Source organism: Erythranthe guttata, chromosome 5 (genome assembly GCF_056151865.1).
Source record: "Erythranthe guttata isolate IM_541 chromosome 5, IM_541, whole genome shotgun sequence".
NCBI classification, from domain to species: Eukaryota; Viridiplantae; Streptophyta; class Magnoliopsida; order Lamiales; family Phrymaceae; genus Erythranthe; species Erythranthe guttata.
The window spans coordinates 14,285,861-14,305,155 of record NC_142537.1 but is presented as its reverse complement, the minus strand read 5'-3'; the positions used below and the strand labels follow the sequence as shown (position 1 = coordinate 14,305,155).

General features: G+C 34.0%; 3 protein-coding genes across 3 annotated transcripts; 2 read left to right on the top strand and 1 right to left on the bottom strand.

Moving 5' to 3' along the window:
• Positions 1-8,129: 8,129 nt before the first annotated feature.
• Positions 8,130-9,206, top strand: LOC148770705 (putative F-box protein At3g51171). Its single transcript, XM_088818013.1, has one exon. It carries the CDS (start codon positions 8,130-8,132, stop codon positions 9,204-9,206), a length of 1,077 nt encoding a protein of 358 aa, XP_088674139.1.
• A 4,446-nt stretch (positions 9,207-13,652) lies between these two features.
• On the top strand, positions 13,653-14,807 carry LOC105964511 (putative F-box protein At1g47390). The gene has a single exon (XM_012989019.2). It carries the CDS (start codon positions 13,653-13,655, stop codon positions 14,805-14,807), a length of 1,155 nt encoding a protein of 384 aa, XP_012844473.2.
• A 2,810-nt stretch (positions 14,808-17,617) lies between these two features.
• Positions 17,618-18,715, bottom strand: LOC105976970 (F-box/kelch-repeat protein At3g06240). Its single transcript, XM_013002238.2, has one exon. It carries the CDS (start codon positions 18,713-18,715, stop codon positions 17,618-17,620), a length of 1,098 nt encoding a protein of 365 aa, XP_012857692.2.
• Positions 18,716-19,295: the final 580 nt, after the last annotated feature.

The following is a 19,295-nucleotide window of genomic DNA, read 5'->3' as shown; positions in this document are numbered from 1 at the left end:
TTCGCGACGAAATATGCAATTATTCGTGTAATAACGATTCTTGGACGGAAAAGAAATTAGCAACAAAATGCCACGACATTAGTTTCACAGATTCAGGCATCTTCGTTGACGGAGCTACCTATTGGATTTTGGGCGACAAGAGCACGAATATTTCCGGTAGACAATTATTGTATTTCGATCCAAGAACCGACGAGATCAAGAGGTTGCAAAAGCCCGAACAACTAAGTAATCGTGACAAATTAAATTTAATTAACATTACTTCTTTGAGAGGAAGCCTATGTTTGTACTGCTACAACAAAGAAGAGAAAAGTTTAAAAATCTGGGTGAAGGAAAAGGGCATTGACGCGGTGGAGAATAGTACTAACTGGAAGGAGTTCATAACCGTTCAGAATTCTGTCTCCGCATACGTCGAAACTACTATATTTCATGGAAAATAATGTTGTCATAAAAGAAGAGAGTATAAGATTTGTCTGCTATAGCCCGACCGAGAAAACGGTCGAAGAGTTCGATGTACTTTGCGGTAGATACATTACATATCGGAATAGTCTCTATTTCCCGGCTGGTGTCAAGACGAAGACGATTAAAGCTTAGCAGTGCAGTTTGATATTTACGATAAGTATTTCTGCATTTCTATTTTTATTTTTATTTTTTGGCCGATTTTTATTTTCTTTTTTATATCATTGGAATAATTGGCACTGTTTTTCTACAAGTAGGAGTTGATGATTAGCATTTTCAAATTAGTGAATGTGATTTTCCTGAAAATTTATAAGAGTATTTTTCATTGTCTTAGGAAATATTATTAAGAAATCAAATACATCAACTGTATGTGTTTAGATGGCCGATGTTCCATGCCCGAGGTAACGCCTTGCTTGTCATATTTGCGAGCTCATTCCTCATGCGAAGCATTTGGTGACTTTATATAGTCTTTCCCAATTAGCTTCCATTAATTATGCCAATACATTTGAGAGCATCGTCTTGATACGGTTCTTGCTTCTTTCTATTTTGAAATAAGCTTGCTCACGACGATCATAGAGCTCATCCAGCGCCTGTCTTACCGCCGCCTCATTTGTTGCTAAGTGTGTCTCGTGTCGAAGAAGATCATAGAAGTATCCGTTTGTTTCCATGTAATTCCAATGATGGTATTGTTGGTGTCAGTATATAATTGCCGGAAACCAAGTTGGAAGACTACATGATCTAGACATCCCGAACCGACAAGGAGACCAGAAGCCCGTACCATGGCTGGTTCCAGTTTATGATGTACGGAGCCGTTGATTTGACCCGACGAACCAGCCATGAACCAAAAACTGGTTCGGGCCCGGAATCGTACCGGAACGAACCTGGAAACTAGGGGCCCGTACTCGACCCGGACCTGGAAATCACGGGCCAGTTCTTGTTTATGATATATGGAGCGCAGAACCAATGGGTATACCCGTCGGTTTCACCCGGCGGAACTTGAACTGACGAACCGGTTGGGAACCGGTTTAGTTAGGGCATCTCCAATGGAGTAACCGAACTCCATTTAGCTGCAAAATATATAAATTGTAGAAAAAAATTCAACACAATAAGAAATTTAGAGGGGCTCTAATTTTTTCAGATTTTTGAGAAATCACCAAACTTGTTCCTATATATAAGACTTTGTTTGGAGACTCGTGTATATTTCATGAGACTTTGTTTAGAGACTTAAAATTATAGACTCTTCCATTGTGCGATTTTATTTACTTCCTCCATTGGAGATGCCCTTAAATTGTGGATATGCCCCAAAATATGCATTGGGATAGGGTGAACCTATGAAATGGAATACCTAGAATACATACCACTGGCCACTGGATCACATCAATTTATTGTTAATTATCTAACAATACGTGTATACTAAACCAACAGCGTAAAATGATTATAATACTAATATAAATAAGAGGAAAGTACAATTTGCACCCCTAAATTATGGGGTTTGTCACAAATAAGCCCTTAAAACTATAAAACATATGAAAATGGCCCTCCATTTTCAATCTGTTTGAGTGTAATGACGTGTTAAGTTGATTTTTTTCATTTTTAATTAGTTTTGTGTCAGTAGCATTTTCTTGACGTTTTTACCCTTAAGTTGCATATATATATAGGCCCATGACAAGGGCACTTAATCAAAAGAGGGACATCCAACTTTTTTTGTTTTTCAAATAAATTCAGCTCATTCAATCTTATTTGCAAATAAGGAAAATCCCTTTATATATACCAAAATTACCCCCAATTCATTGAAACTCGATTCAACTCCAATTTCATGATTTACACCCCAATTTAACTCAATTTCATAAAGTAACCAATTTTAACAATAATTTCAATTTTGACCCGCTACCACCGGAGACCGCCGGCCGCCGCCGTTGACCGGCGGTGACCGCCGGAGACTGCCGTTCTCCAGCGTTGACTTTTTTTTTTTTTTCTTAAAAAAAATATTTTAATTAATATTACTGTCTTGGCTGCTAAATTACTGTCTCCGACAGTTATTTAATTGTCGGAGACAGTAATTTAACTGTTAATTGACTTTTTTTTTTCTTCAAAAATATTTTAATTAATATTACTATATTCGTTGCTAAATTACTGTCTCCAGTAGTTATTTAATTGTTGGAGACAGTAATTTAACTGTTAATTGACTTTTTTATTCCTAAAAAAATATTTTTAATTAATATTACTGTATTCGTTGCTAAATTACTGTCTCCAGGAGTTATTTAACTGTCGAAGACAGTAATTTAACTGTTAATTGACTTTTTTATTCTTAAAAAAAATATTTTTAATTAATATTACTGTATTCGTTGCTAAATTACTATCTCCAGCAGTTATTTAACTGTCGGATACAGTAATTTAACTGTTAATTGACCTTTTTTTTTTTTTAATTTTCTTACAAAAAAATTATTTTAATTAATATTACTGGTTTGGCTGCTAAATTACTGTCTCCAACAGTAATTTAACTGTCTTAGACAATAGTATTAATAATATTACTGTTCGGGAAAATAATATTCATAATATTACTGTCCCAAACAGTAATATTACTGTCTGAGACAGTAATTTAGTAGCCAAGACAGTAATATTAATTAAAATATTTTTTTTCTAAGGAAAAAAAAAAAGTCAACGCCGGAGACCGGCGGTCAACAGTGGTTGACCAGCCAGAAAAAAATTTCAGGAAAAAAAAATGTTTTCAAAAAAAAAAAAGTCAACGCCGGAATCTGGCCGGAAAAAAAATTAAGAAAAAAAAATTATTTTCTGAAAAAAACAATTTGGGGGGTTAATGTGATATATGTGTTTAAGTCCGGGGTCAATGTATAATATTAAGTAAGGTAGAGCATAATGGATGAAATTGATAAGAATTATATTATGGAAGGTATTTTGGACTAAAGACATGGGGATGGGTTTAATTGAGAGACTGTGTTTTTTTGGACTAAAATGCATTTAAGTCCCATGTGATGGGCTTTTTTTGCCATTTGCCCATATACATATATATATATATATATATATATATATATATATATATATATATATATATATATATATATATATATATATATATATATATATATATATATAGTTAAGTAAAAATAAAATTAATTATTAACCGATATCAATAACAAATACACTAAATTATTCCGACAGGGGGTCAGTGGAGCTCTAGTTAGCTGACTCAACATAAGTTTACTTCAACATTAGTTATCTTTAAACAATCCATCTTTTGTTCTTTTAATTTTTCTCCGGTGGTGGGTCGTCGGAGCTCTGATTAGCTGACTCAACATTAGTTAACTTCAACATTAGTTGACATTCCATTCTTTTTGTCCGTTTTTTTCCCCTTGGTATGTCCTCGGAGCTTCGGTTAGTTGACTCAACATTAGCCAACTTTAACATTAGTTAACATCTTTTTTTTTCTTCGACGAGATCCGGTTAATTAGCTGACTCAACATCAGTTAATTTCAACATTAGTTAATTTCAACATTAGGTAACTTCAACATTAGTTGACATTTGATTTTTTTTTCTTTTTTTGTTTCCTCTGATGGCGGACCATCGGAGCTACGATTAGCTGACTTCAACACTAAAACAGTTGAGTGTCAGCTAATTGGAGTCCTAAATACAAACCGCCGAAAATAAAAGTTAAAAGAAGAAAAAAAAATTGGATGTCAGCTAATGCAAACTCAACTAATGCATAGTCAGCTAATCAGAATTACGACGTCCCGTTGCTGGAAAAAATAAAAAGTTCAAAAAAAAAGTTAGACGTCAACTAATTCAAGTTAACTAATCAGAGCTTCGATTATCCGCCGCCGGAGAAAAAAAAATGAAATGTCAACTAATGTTGAAGTTAACTAATATTGAGTCAGCTAACCGGAGCTCCGATAACCCGCCGCAAGAAAAACTTCTTTTTTAACAAGGAATAAATAAAAATAATAATAAAAAAAAGATAAAACAAACCCTATTTAAAGTTTGAAAAGAGTGGAATGGGTACATTGAAACTATTTAGGTTTATGTCAAATAAAACTTGTAATTAATGAGTTTATGTCAAAAATATAAGGGAAAATTGGCTTCCTCGACCCTACACCTGGTGCTTATCACCGGGTGGGTCACCTCGTGCCACGTGTCATCAAAATTTTAATTTTAATTAGTTTTGTATTTTAATTAGGATATTTCTGACAGAACGTGCACTATGTAATTTGTAATTTCTCTTTCTTTACGGCTTATTCAATCTTTCATGTTCATTCTTTCTTCACCAAAAATCTGTATTTTCATCTCCATTGACACATCATCTCTGCGATTTGAATAACTGAATAATTTTTTTTTTTTATTGTCCTGAGATTTAGATAAAGTGGAGCAAGCATCAATTGTTCGCATGTATTCCACAAGCAAGAGATACAGATCTGAGAAACCAACAAACCAGAATTGCTATAACCAATCTCTGCAAATTATTATTATTGACGAAAAAAGAAGAGGAAAAAAAATTCTGCAACTTGACCCAGAAACAAAAAAATTGATTTAACAATTTTCGGCAATCTAAGTTTTGTTGGGGCAAACCGCAAAAGTGTTTACGGTTCTTGTTGAAGACAAAAAAAAAGCAGATAATCGAAATAGAAAAGCGAGACGAACTGAGAAATCAAGATGACCTACTTGATAGTGGCAATGGTGGAAGTAGGATTTAACCCTAATTAATATTTTAAAAGAGAAATAATAAATAAAATTACAAAACTAATTAAAATTAAAATTTTGATGACACGTGGCACGAGGTGACCCACCCGGTGATAAGCACCGGGTGTAGGGTCGAGGAAGCCGGGAAAATTAGGAAGAACCCCCTTATCTAGGAAATGTAGTTAAGGAAACACTCCCTCCCAAAAATAATTAGAGAAAACACCATTTTCTAATATTTCACTCAAATGATATTTTCATGATTCCAAAATTATCCTTAAATGTCCAATACACTCTCTCTTCTCATTTTTCCTCCTCTTCTCTTCTCTAAGTACTTTTTTCTTTCTATCTCCTCCTTTTTCCTCTTCTTCCTCTTTCTCTCTCCTCTTTTTCCCATTCTTCTTCTTTTCACGAACTCTCTCTCTCTCTCTCTCTCTCTCTCTCTCTCTCTCTCTCTCTCTCTCTCTCTCTCCTTTTTCCTCCTCTTCTTCTATGTACAAATGGAAAAGACCGTCACTCATATCATCAACGGGATTGAAGCCGTATACACATTATGACTTTTTTATTTTTATTTTTTCTAACAATAAATTGCGTAAGAAATTAAGAGAGAAAAAAACACCCATTTTGCTTTGGGATTAATTTCTGCAAATATATCATGAGCGTGAGTAGATCTGAATTTTCTGTTGATTTTTATAAGATTACAGTTTGTTGCGAACAAAGTATGAATTTCTAGGTTCTTCATCTTCTTCTTTCTCTGTGTTTTTTTTTTCTACTTGGTATATTTTAATGGAGTTCTTCAGTAAAGTCGTTAATGGAGGATTCTAGGAGACTGGGAGATCGAACTCCCACTATAGTTTGCAAAGTGTGGTGTGGCGGCGGTTTAGTGACGATGGGGAGGTAGATTTAGGGGTTTTTGGTGAATCGTGCGGGTAACGACGCGAGCAGAGAAATTTGCGCAGGCAAAAACCTTAATCGACTATGTATATTTTCAATCGACTATGCTCTAGTACTCGATTAAGGGTAATCAACTCCAACTTTTTTATTTTTTTTTATTGTTTTATTTATCGATTCCAATTGTATAAATCAATTATAATGTTTGTATATTTTTTTATTTTTGTAAAATATATTTGATTTGTATTATTTTGTAGTTGTGATTTGTTATTTTTAATAGTCAGATTCTTAATCGACTAAGCTTATATCACATAGTCGATTAATATACCTGATGGAGAAAAAAAAGGTTAAAAAACGAAAAAAAAAATTTAAAAATTTTAAAAAGAAAAAAGAAAAAAAAAAGAAACGGTTGATGAGGTGGCAGGTGCAAGATTGGTGATAGTGTTGATGAGGTGGCATGGGCATTATTGGAAAAATGATTAGCTAAAATTAGGAAGGGGTTTTTCTCAAATGGTGCAAAATAGTTTGGGTCTCTCCCTATTAAAAGAAGTATTGAGGGGGTTATATCAAAGAGCAAAAAAATATAAAAGTCTTGGGTTATCCCCTCATCAAGTAGGTTTGTGAGTATCTCAAATAAACCCCTTTATTTAAGTATTGATAATTATTTATTTCAAATTGTTTATTTAAAAAAATGGCTTATTACAAATAAGTCCATTACTAACTACTTATTCATAAAGAGGTTCAGACAAAAAACTAAGTTACAAAAAAATCCAGACAATGTCTATGTAAAAGCCTAAAATGCCCTATCACATTTTAATATGCTTCAATTTCATCTTTTAAATCAATTTAACTTCAATTTGACCGCAAATTACATCAATTATTCAATATTGGCCCCTAACCCAATTTTGACTACAATTCCGGCCATTGCCGCCGTTGATCGTCGATCTCAAGCATTGACTTTTTTTTTTATGTCGTCGCTGACCGGCGGCCAACGCTAGTCTCCGGAGGCGTTGATTTTTTTTTGAACATTTTTTGGCCTGTTTAAACCTAATATTATTGTGGCTGACAGTCATATTAACTATATTACTATTTAACATAGTATTATTGCTATATTACTCGCTAGCCCAGTAATATTAACACAAAAACAAATTCACTATTATTGTGTAATACGATAATATTAATATGTTGACCCTTCAACAAAGGCAAACATAATAAAAAGCCAAAAAAATTAATATTGATGTGGTTGACAACAATATTACGGTCAACCACAGTAATATTACTGTAACAATAATAATATTACCGTCAACCACAATAATATTATTGTGTTTACAATAATATTACTGTAATATTATTGTGTTTATAGTAATTTTACTGTCAACGACAGATCAATAAATCTAACAAAATAAAAAATCCAAAAAAAAAATAATAATATTGATGTGGTTGACATTAATATTATTGTGTTTACCAGTGGCGGATTTACTAAGGGGCAGCCCCCCCCCCAAAAAAAAATTTCCAACTTTTTTTTTATTACTTTTTGACATACTATTATACAAATATTTGTTTTTGCCCCCTATTATTATTTTCTTTTCTACTATTTTATGTAATTTTAGATATTCTTTCTCTATTTGTTATTACAATATAAAATACAACTATAGAGGGAAGAGAGGCGGCTATTGTTAAAAGAAGATAGTAGAAAAATCTGAGGAAAAAAAATAATAAAAACGTGAGTTATAGTGTTAGATGAAGGGTATAATAGTGAATTAAATTATTTTTGACTAATTAAATATTATTTTGGATTTATCTTAAAAGCTGGAATTTTTTTTTGGTCTCTCTTAATAGCACAATGTATATGAGGGGGATTTGTCAAATAATCCCAATAATATATTAATTATATTGTACACATGTCAGCATCTGGATGGCCCGTTTATAATGTTTTCTCTTTTTTCTTTGTAAGTGGACATATATACGACATCTTCATACTTGAGATTTGAGAAGACTTTGTTGCAGGAATCAAACCCTAGCCATATTTCTTCCGCTCACAACGCTCCGTAGAGTACCAACCCGTCGGAAAAAAAGAAAAGAAAAAAAAAGGCATGGCAAGAAAATTAGCGAAAACATCACCATCAAATATTCCGCCGGAGATAATCGAAATTATCCTGTCAAAGTTATCATCTGTTAAATCTCTTGTTCGATTCAAAGCAGTTTCGAAGTCATGGAATACTATAATATCCAATCCTTTATTCATTCAAAATCATCTTCAATCGTCGAATAACTCTTCGGATAATAATCTCTTCCTAAGAAGGAATATTACTGATAGAGGGTTTCCACTGGTCAAACTCGAAGGTGGAAAAATCCACGCCGGAGGAATATCCGTGGAGAATATTCCCAATGGCTACAACGTAATATTATGCGATTGTAACGGCGTGCTACTCTTGACCGATCGGTGCAGGGTAAACAAATACGCGCTGTGGAATCCATCAACTCGTTGGGAGAGGCATCTCAAAACCCGATATAAAGATTATGTAGTTGATCATGGGATTTGTTACGACAAAATAACAGATGATTTCAAGGTTATCTTTATTTTCGCAACGAAATACGCAATTTATTCGTGTAATAACGATTCTTGGACGAGAAAGAAATTAAGAGCAAGATACCGCAACACTGGTTTAACATGTACATGTATATTCGTTGGTGGAGCTACCTATTGGAGTTGGAGAGAAGAGAGCACGAATGTTTCATGTAGCAAATTAGTGTGTTTCGATCCAAAAACCGACGAGCTCAAGGTTTTGCAAAAGCCCGAACAACTAAGTGATTCCGAAAAATATGTTTTATGTTATAACATTGCTTCTTTGAGAGGAAGCCTCTGTTTGTACGCCTACAACTACCTTGATAACAGTGTCCACATCTGGATAAAGGAAAAGGGCATTGATGTCGGGGATAATAGTAATACTAACTGGAAGGAGTTTATAACAGATGGAAATTTCCGGGCTTCGTCAATGTGGTTTACACAACTATGTTTCGTGGAAAATAAGGTTGTCTTTCAAGAAAAGAGTATAAGATTTGTCTCTATTGAGAAGACGGTCGAAGAGTTTTTATGGATCGATGCATATTGCGGTAGATTCATTCCGTATAGGAATAGTCTCTATTTCCCAACTGGTGTGAAGACGTAAACGATTAAAGCTCAGGAGTCCAGTTTGATATTAACCTTGGATAAGTATTTATGCATTTAGAATTAGACATTGTTTTTCTTTTTTTTTCTTGTGGCGGAAAATATAATTTTATATCATTGGAATAATACTGCACTTTTTTTTCTATTAGTAGGAGTTAATTGTTAGCATTTTTCAATAGTGTATTTTCTTTCTACTTGTCTTTCGTTTGTTGGTGTTTAATTAGTATGATTCCAAGTTAGTGAATGTGATTTTCTTGAAAATTTATAAGAGTAAATTTATTCGTGTAAGAAAAGTCCTGTCAAGATTAGCCTTGTCTCGGGATATATTCTTAAGTATTTTTAATTGTATGCTCTCTATGGGTTTCTCCAAGGTTGAATGATAATCCATATGATGTTGGAATTTCAATGATCTTGACGATTTGATCACAAAGTTTGGTGGTTGAAGCACGAAAAAAGTTCGTTCTCTTTAAGAAGAATTGCATGAACCCTTTTGACTATCTATGCGCATGCAGCAAGGGACGGTCTTGTTCCCTATCGGATACAACAACTCGCCGACAAGTAGTTTCTTCAACCAATACTACACTATTGGTGACTGTAGAAGCTATGCCCAACACCCATTAAGAACTTAATATATTATATATAAGTATTTAGATAAAACTTAGAAAAAATATATATTTTATTATTTTCACTTCTTTTTATTCTATATATCTAAAACCGCAAGACCTCATCTTCTTTATACAATATCAAAATATAGTTGTTATAATACAATTAATAGGTGAAGTTATGGAAGTCATAAAAACCATTTATAGGTTACAAATGTATAAATAAGGATTAATGGAAGGTCAAAATAAGTTTAAAGAAAATGATTAGTTTTGGACAATATTTTTATTAAAACTAACATTTTTTCCCCATGCGATGCATGGGATGGCATTTTAAATGAAAACGATAATTAGTTTAATACATGATAATAACAATTGTAATAAAATTTATTAGTGATACGGTAACACCATCAACATTTATAGAAATTTAATAATACAAACTCATTCAAAAAAACTATTCTCTGAGTTGGAGCACATGGTAACAAGCCATCAAGATTGAGAACCAACTCAACAGGAGGAGTAACAATCCACGATCAGCCCCTAGTTCGAGTTCATCATGGAGCTAGGCAGAATATTTATAGCAAAGATGAGAAGCCGGCTATATCCAAACCACCAAACAACTTGTTTCAAAAAATTGAAGATTTTTTTCTTTATCTCTTCTAGACATGGGCCACGGGCCGGGTAGGATCCGGACCGTTCCGAAAAAGGACCCGACCCGCCCCAGACCCGAGTTTGTATGGGTCGATTTTGGGTCTACCCGGCGGGGGACCCAAGGACCTGGACCCTGAATTTTTAATGCATATATATATCTCAAAAATGAGATTGTTGGAGGTCGAACCTGGGTTGTCCGAATAGTTAAAGCAACTCATTGAAATATTTCTAACTATAAACATATAAGTATGAATAAAATTGTAAAATTATAATAATAATTGTACAACTAATCGTTAATAAATTATTAATTGTCACATTCACTATTTTTAAGAGTTAAATGCAAAACTACCCTTGTGTTAATTCTAAAGACCAAAAACCCCCTTGGGATAAAAAAATTTGGCAAAACCCCCTGTAATGAATAGTCAAAGCCATACACCCCCTAACCTTTGTGCGTGCCATTCACTCACTGTGTGTGCGATTACTTGTGCGATTTTTGTACATTTTGTGCATGAAAGGACAAAATTGGCCTTCTAAATCAACACTCATGAAACAATTAAGGGGCATGTTAAATCCCACACTAAAATTTACTAAATCTCACACATAAATTAAAAAAAAATCTCTCTCTACTTATATTCTCTCTAACTTTTTTCTATGATGATTTTTCCAAGTCACTCAAAATTCGTTAATCTTTTACGTGAATAATCATAAAAAGTGAGTTTAGGTTTATTTAATATTTTTCAATTTCATTATGCTTTTTTAATTATTTAAATTCATATCAATTCGAATTTCTTTCTCAAATTCCAACTTTATTTTAGTTTGAACACATGAAAAATTTTCCCAAATTCGAACTTGGAATGATATGGACGTTTTTAGTGTATGATTTTGTTAAAAAATTAGGGAAAAAGAAGAAGGGTGGGGAAGAAGATGAGATTTTAGAGAGATAATTTTTTTCAATTGTTTGTATGATTTGGTAAAATTGGTGTGGGATTTAGCATATCAGAACAATTAAACTACTCATGAATTTTTAATAATATTTAAATTTAAACAAATAAAATGAAAAATATAGATTATATTTAAATAAATTCAAAAAGAAAAAAAAAATGAAAATGGCATACAAAGCCACTTCATCATCTTCTCCGCAAGGACCCAAACTGCCCCACCCTCACCCACCTCCCCTCCTGTCAAGGCTGCCGGTTCGCCGGAAACCTCGAAAAACTTGGTACAATAACCACGACAATGGCAAAACTGGAATGCATAATTGGAGGTATACTTCATTTTGTTGAGGAGAGAAGAAGGTTTATTGTGCGGGACGACGTGTAATGGTGTTGAAATTGTGGATCATGACTTTGGATTTTTCTTTTTCTTAGAATAATTTTGTAAGAAATTTTGAGTTGAGAGGGAATTTGTTGTTGATAGGGGTTGAGAAGCATGGTTGCCGAAGAGGGGTTTTTAGTCCATGGACGGAGCCGGCGACAGCAGTGGTGGGGTGGGGCGAGGTGAGGTGCGGTGAGGTGCGCAGAGAATTAAATTCAAAGAGTGTGTATTTGTGTGTCTGTGTTTTTCTTTTTCATTTGGGGAGAGGGCTTAATTGAAAGTATTAGGGATTGAATTGAAAATTTTAAAAACTTTATTTGGGTCATAAAATTATAGAGGTTGGACAGATTTATCCGAAGGTTTATTCGTCTTTTCACGATCGGTCAACGGATAAAAATAAAATGGGGCGAGTATATATGCTTGTTTGAACACTTATCAGGGGGAATTTTTGTCTTTTTTTTTTTTTATCACAGTCGAGTTTTTTGTCTTTAGGATTGGTGGGGGCGGGGGATGGTGGGGGGAGGGGGTTGGGGGTTGGGGGTGTTATTGTTTGCATTTAACTCCTATTATTAACATTAAAAAGCTTCACTAATAACAAATGCATATATATTTAATTTTGAAAAATATAAACAATATGTTTCAACCCGTGTTATTTAGTTTATTTCTCAATGTCTTAATCGTTTCAATTTTTTTTAAATGTCGGTAAAAATTTCTTCTACTACTTATTTTGAAAAAATACAATTCGCATCCGGAAAAGTCCAAACAAAATGTTAATATTGCACGGTAATTAAATTTATTCATGTTTTATTTTCTAAATTAGTTATTACGTACTAATACTTTTCTTTTTTGTAGAAATATTACAATTTTGAATTCAAAATCGATTATGGTTCATTACTAGGGCATGTACAAGAGAAGCACCGGATTGAATTCGACTCCGCTCAAATACAAACGCCACCGTCGACCGAACACACGTTTAAGTATATCGTTATTGAACTAAGAATGTTTCAATCATTGGACGACACACGCGCAATGCCTGTAAAAAATGCTTCAATTTAAACGTGAATGATTCTTCAATAATAATTTGAAGTTAAAAATTGTTTAGTGTTCAATTTTTTATTTTTTTTAATTGAATTTAAAGTTAAGCTCAGGTTTTTTTAAGTTTCAATTTACATGTTTTTTCTTTATTATAATTCATTAAAAAAATTAATAAAATTGGTTTGGACCCAGACCATGATGGACCCACCTCGGACCACCTGCCTCCAAACGGGTTGGTTTCGGGTCCCCTTAAAGTCGGACTCGACCCCACCCGACCCATGGCCGTGTCTAAAACTGTCTAAAAGTCGGTTTCGGGTAGCAATATTACCGTGTTAAACTGTGGTATAGTTAATTTTACTGTGTTTAACAGTAATATAGTTAATATTATTGTCAATCACAGCGGTTTAAACGGGGCGCAAAAAAATGTTAAGGAAAAGAAAAGAAAATGTCAACCGGAGACCGGCGGTGACGGACGAAATTATAAAAATGTATTTTGGGTCAAAATTGAATAATTTGTGAAATTTTGGGTCAAATTGAGGTTATATTAAATTAAATGATGAAATTGGAGCATATTAAAGTATAATGAGCTATTTTAGTATTTTACAAACTTCTGGACCTTGTGTAGACTTTTTTGTAAAATAGTTTATTGTTTGGACCTCTTTATGAACAAGTGCCCATCGATGGGCTTATTTGTAAAGTGTCCAAATAAATATATTGCATGTCGGGCTGGGCCATAAAGAAAGACGAAAGACTTGTTAGTTGTTACGTTATAAATCCCTCTCCGCTCAAAAAGCTGAGTAAAAGTAAACCCTAAGAAGAACCAAATACGGTTGCAAAAAAGAACAGACATGGCAAATATTCCGCCGGAGATCATCGAAATTATACTGTCAAAATTATCATCGAAATCTCTTCTTCGATTCAAATCAGTTTCAAAGTCATGGAATACTTTAATCTCCAATCCTTTATTCATTCAAAATCATCTCCAATCCTCGAACAACTCTCCGAATAATAATCTCTTCCTAAGTACGGATACATATGGTACAGATAGAGGGTTTACTTTGGTTGAATTCGAAGTTGGAAATATCCACTCCGGAGAAATATCCGTCGAGAGTATTCCCAATGGTTACGACAGAATATTATGCGAATGTAACGGCGTGCTACTCTTGACCAGCATCCACGGGGAGTTTAATGAATACGATACATACGCACTGTGGAATCCATCAACTCGCTCTCAGATGTTTGTCATAAACCGATGTGAGTTTAATGAAGATCATGAAGTGGATTGTGGGATTTGTTACGACCAAATAACGGGCGATTTCAAGGTTGTCATTGTTTACGCAACGAAATATGCAATTTATTCGTGTAATAACAATTCTTGGACCGAAAAGTATTTAGGAACAAAATTCTATTCCATTCTTGGTACTCCAGGTGCGGCTATATTCGTTGACGGAGCTACCTACTGGATTTTGGGCGTCGAGAGCAGGAATATTTCAGGTACGCAATTAGTGTATTTCGATCCAAGAACCGATAAGCTCAAGATTTTGAAAAAGCCCGAACAATTAAGTGATGACAAATTTCATTTAATTAACAAGGCTTCTTTGGGAGGAAGACTATGTTTGTACCACTATAACTACAATGAGAACAGTATCCAGATCTGGATAAAGGAAAAGGGCATTGATGTAGGGGAGAATAGTACTCACTGGAAAGAGTTTATGACGGTTGGAAATTTCCGGGTTCCGTTTTTGTGGATTACGCCAATAGGTTTCGTGGGAAATAAGGTTGTAATTCAAGTAGAGCGTAAGAAATTTGTCTACTATAGCCCTACTGAGAAGACGTTTCAAGAGTTTGCAGATATTGACGTAAACTGCAATGGATTCATTCCATATCGGAATAGTCTCTATTTCCCAACTGGTGTCAACACGACGACGATTACAGATCAGCAGTCCAGGTTTATATCACCTGAGCATTTGTTTCACGTGGTAAATAAGTATTTATGCATGTAGACAAGATATTATGTCTGGTTCTTTTTTTTTTTTTTTTTTTTTTGTTACATAGGTATGGAACCTCAACGCAGTCGAATTCTCTATTTTAATTATATTTGATGTTTTCATCTTGTTTCTTCTATTTCACATATTATTTATTGCTAGTTTTTATAAAATATCTTTTATTAAATAAACACATATCGTTGATCATATGAAATTTGTGCATATACAAAAACTATAACAAATAATTGTCTGGTCTTTGTTTCATTGGTGATAAAACTAAAGCATATAAAAGCCATGATTTGTTATACATTGATTTGTGGTTTAATTGATTATTTAAAGCATGTCGATCTCGTGCAGATTTTTTGTTTGATATATTGACTGGGGGATATCACTCGATGCCCAGACTTGTCGTGCCAACTAACAAAAGTCACAAAAAATGCACCTATCTTACATACTCGGTTGTGCTAGCTTGTGGGTAATAAATTTTTACATACTCTCTCCAGAGGAATATTTTAATCTTACTCGGTGCCTTTAATGACAATAACCATCTCCAACCTCCGTTATTTAGAACATTCGTGTCCACTACAAAAAAAAGACTTTTTTTGTGACGATCTTTTGTGACAAATTCTAAATTCGTTGGTCCTCTTGTATTGAGCTACCTAACGGGAAGTTTGTTAAATGCTTCCAAATCAATTAATCCAAGACCATCACTATGCTTGCCCCGGCTCATTATATTTCACGCCGAATTGTCCACCGGATCCCCTTCCCATGAGAACTATCGCACCAAAGTTTGAAACAACTCATCGGACAGGGATGAAAATTGACCAAGTAGCAAAGTATAGGAACGAAGAATGTAGTTATCCCTCAAAACGTGTACCTGTTAGTTATCATTGATTTTTTTTTTTTTTTTTTTTTTATGAGTGAGTTATTAGTTAACTATCTAAATGAGGGTAAAAAAATTTCAAAATATAACATTATTTCATTTTTAACTCTAAATTAATCTCAGAAAGCTTGAGAAAATTTGCATATAATGTACATTACAATCCGAAAAAAGATATTGAATGCAAAACTAAATTGGTTGGACAAACTCATAGATGCCCCAAAGAAGACTTGGCTCTGTCCATTGAAAAGTAGCTTTATATATAATATCAGACCAAGGAAAAACATACAGCAATCCTAATCCTAAAATAATAAACAGCTGAATTTTTTTCAGGTATAAAATATATGATGTCTCAAATCCAACTTCTGTGTCTTAATATTTCATTTATTTTCAGGAATTGCAAATGGCATCTCTTTAGAAACATACATTGTTCATTGTTCATGTTGACCTGGCCACAACTTCAGAGCATTTGCAGTTTGACCCCCATTCTGAGCTTCTTTAGCAATTTTCCACTTTTCAGGCTTGCACTTTGGAGGACAACACCAAGATCGTTTATTTGCAGTTTAACCTCCTGGGGTCAAAACAACATTTTTCGTTTTCAGCATTTACCTAGATAAGTCTCGTTCTGATTTTTTAATACCATTGTAGGGGTACTCTTTTACATGTGTAGGCCCACAACGTTTTAACGAGAACCAATATATGAATAATAAAATCTTTTGGCAAAAAAAAAAAATATTAAAAACAACCCTATTTATTATTTTAGGTTCAAGGGCTATATCTCTATCTTTCTCGCCAATAAACCCATCACTTTAATATGTATTATCAATAAATGCAAAATTAATGTATATGACAAAATTACACCCAACCCTTTAAACTCAATTCCTAATTGTAACCCCAATTTAACTTCATTTTCATTGATTTTGATCACAAAAATCCAATTTTGACATTTTCTTTCTCTAAACTTTTCTTTGTTTGTTTGCCGCCGGTTTCCAGCTTTTATTTTTTTTTTCTTTTCTATCTTTCTTTTTCCGCAACTGGTTTCCGGCGTTGAATATATTTATTTATTTTTCTATTTTATACGCCGCTGGTTTCCGGAGTTGATCGACGGTCAGCGCGGTCTCCGGCGTTGACTTTTTGTTTTCCTAAAATTATATCAGTTTTTTTACGTCCGCCGCTGAACATTGATCGTAGTTGTACTGTCATTGGTAGTAATTGTACTATCGTTGACAGTTATACAATATTATTATTTTTTTAGTCTTTGTATTTTGTTTGATTTGTTGACCGGTCAACGTAATAATATTTCTGTCACTGACGGTAAAATTAATTTAAACACAATAATATTAGTGTCAACTGTCAACCACATCAGTATGATATCTATCATATATAGCCAAGTCTTCTTTGGGGCTTCACTTTGGTATAATAGCTTGCAAAACCATACGAGAAACGTAAACCTCGCTAGGCTAGTCATGTGTGACTAGCTCCACCTAACAACCCTTCGCAAGGGGATTCGTACTTGGGTCAATTAACATAGACTCAATTGATATAACCACCAGGCCATCCCTTGCGGAACAGATGGGTAAATTAAACACAGTCAAAAGGGTTCGTGCAATTCGTCTTAAAGAGAACGAATTTTTTCCGTACCTCAGCCACCGAACTTTGCGATCAAATCGTCAAGATTGCAGCAGTGGAATTCCAAGAAAATCACATTCACTAACCTAGAATGATACTAATTAACACCATAAAACGAAAGCCAAGCAGAAACGAAATATACTATTGAAAAATGCTAACAATTAACTCCTACTAATAGAAAAACAGTGCAGTATTATTCCAATGATATAAAATTTTATTTTTCGGCAAAAAAAAAAAAAAAAAAAAAAAAAAAAAAAAAGAAACAATGTCTTTTCTAAATGCATAAATATTTATCCAATGTAAATATCAAACTGGACTGCTAAGCTCTAATCGTCTTCACACCAGCCGGGAAATAGAGACTATCCCGATATGGAATGAATCTACCCCGATATACATCAACCGCTAAAAACTCTTCGACCGTCTTCTCAGTAGAGACGAATCTTATACTCTTTTCTTGAATGACAACCTTATTTTCCACGAAACATAGTGGTGTCATCCACAAATACCGAAGCCGAAGATATCCAACGGTTACAAACTCCTTCCAGTTAGTATGATTATCCCCGAAATCAATGCCCTTTTCCTTTATCCAGATATGGACACTATTATCACGGTAGTTGTAGCTGTACAAACAGAGGCTTCCTCTCAAAGAAGCCATGTTACAACTTAAAAAATATATTTTATCATCATATAGTTGTTCGGGCATTCGCAAAACCTTGAGCTTGTCGGTTCTTGAATCGAAATACACTAATAGTGTACCTGAAATATTCGTGCTCTCGACGCCCAAAATCCAATAGGTAGCTCCATCGACGAAGATACCTGAACCTGTAAAACCAATGTTACGGCATTTTGTTCCTAAATCCTTTTTCGTCCAAGAGTAGTTATTACACGAATAAATTGCATATTCCGTTGCGAAGATAAAGACAACCTTGAAATCACCGGTTATTTTGTCGTAACAAATCCCATGATCAACTACATAATCTCCATTTAACTCATATCGGGTTGCGAGATGCCTCGCCCTACGAGTTGATGGATTCCACAGCGCGTATTTTTTTTCGCTGCACCGATCGGTCAAGAGTAGCACGCCGTTACATTCGCATAATATTACGTTGTAGCCATTGGGAATATTCTCTACGGATATTCCTCCGGCATGGATTTTCCCACGTTCGAGTTTGACCAGAGGAAACCCTCTATCAGTACTATTTGTATACCTTCTTAGGAAGAGATTATTATTCGGAGAGTTATTCGAGCAATCGAGATGATTTTGAATGAATAAAGGATCGGAGATTATAGTATTCCATGACTTTGAAACTGCTTTGAATCGAAGAAGAGATTTAACTGATAATAATTTTGACAGTATAATTTCGATTATCTCCGGCGGAATATTTGATGATGATGTTTTGGCTAATTTTCTTGCCATGTTTTTTTTTTTCCGACGGGTTGTTACTCTACGGAGCTTCGTGAGCGGAAGAAATATGGCTAGGGTTTGATTCTGCAACAAAGTCGTCTTCTCAATTGTTATGATGTCGTATCTCCACTTACAAAATTAATATAAATTGTGCACTTTACAAATAAGCCCATCAATGGGTACTTATTCGTAAAGGATTCAGACAAAAAATTATTTTACAAAAAATATACACATTGTCTAAAGCTTTGTAAAATACTAAAATATCCCCTCACATTTTAATATGCTCCAATTTCATATTTTAATTTAATTTAACCATAGTTTGACCCCAAATTTCACAAATTATTCAATTTTGACCCAAAACATAATTTTGAGTACAATTTCGCCGTTGACATTTTTTTTCTCGTCCTGATTTTTTTGCCGCCAGTTTCCAGCGTTGACTTTTTCAGATTTTTATTTTTTTTAAATATTTTTTTTCTTTAACATCTCTTTGAGCACACATGGTTCGCCGGAACGGAACAGTGCATTGTCGCGGACACTGCAGTTCCAGTTCCGTTGCAACGTCGCGGCCGGAACGGACACATTTTTATTAAAT

Coding starts and splice junctions, on each gene's coding strand:
- LOC105976970 (XM_013002238.2), bottom strand. CDS start 18,715: ATGGCAAGAAAATTAGCCAAAACATCATCATCAAATATTCCGCCGGAG.
- LOC105964511 (XM_012989019.2), top strand. CDS start 13,653: ATGGCAAATATTCCGCCGGAGATCATCGAAATTATACTGTCAAAATTA.
- LOC148770705 (XM_088818013.1), top strand. CDS start 8,130: ATGGCAAGAAAATTAGCGAAAACATCACCATCAAATATTCCGCCGGAG.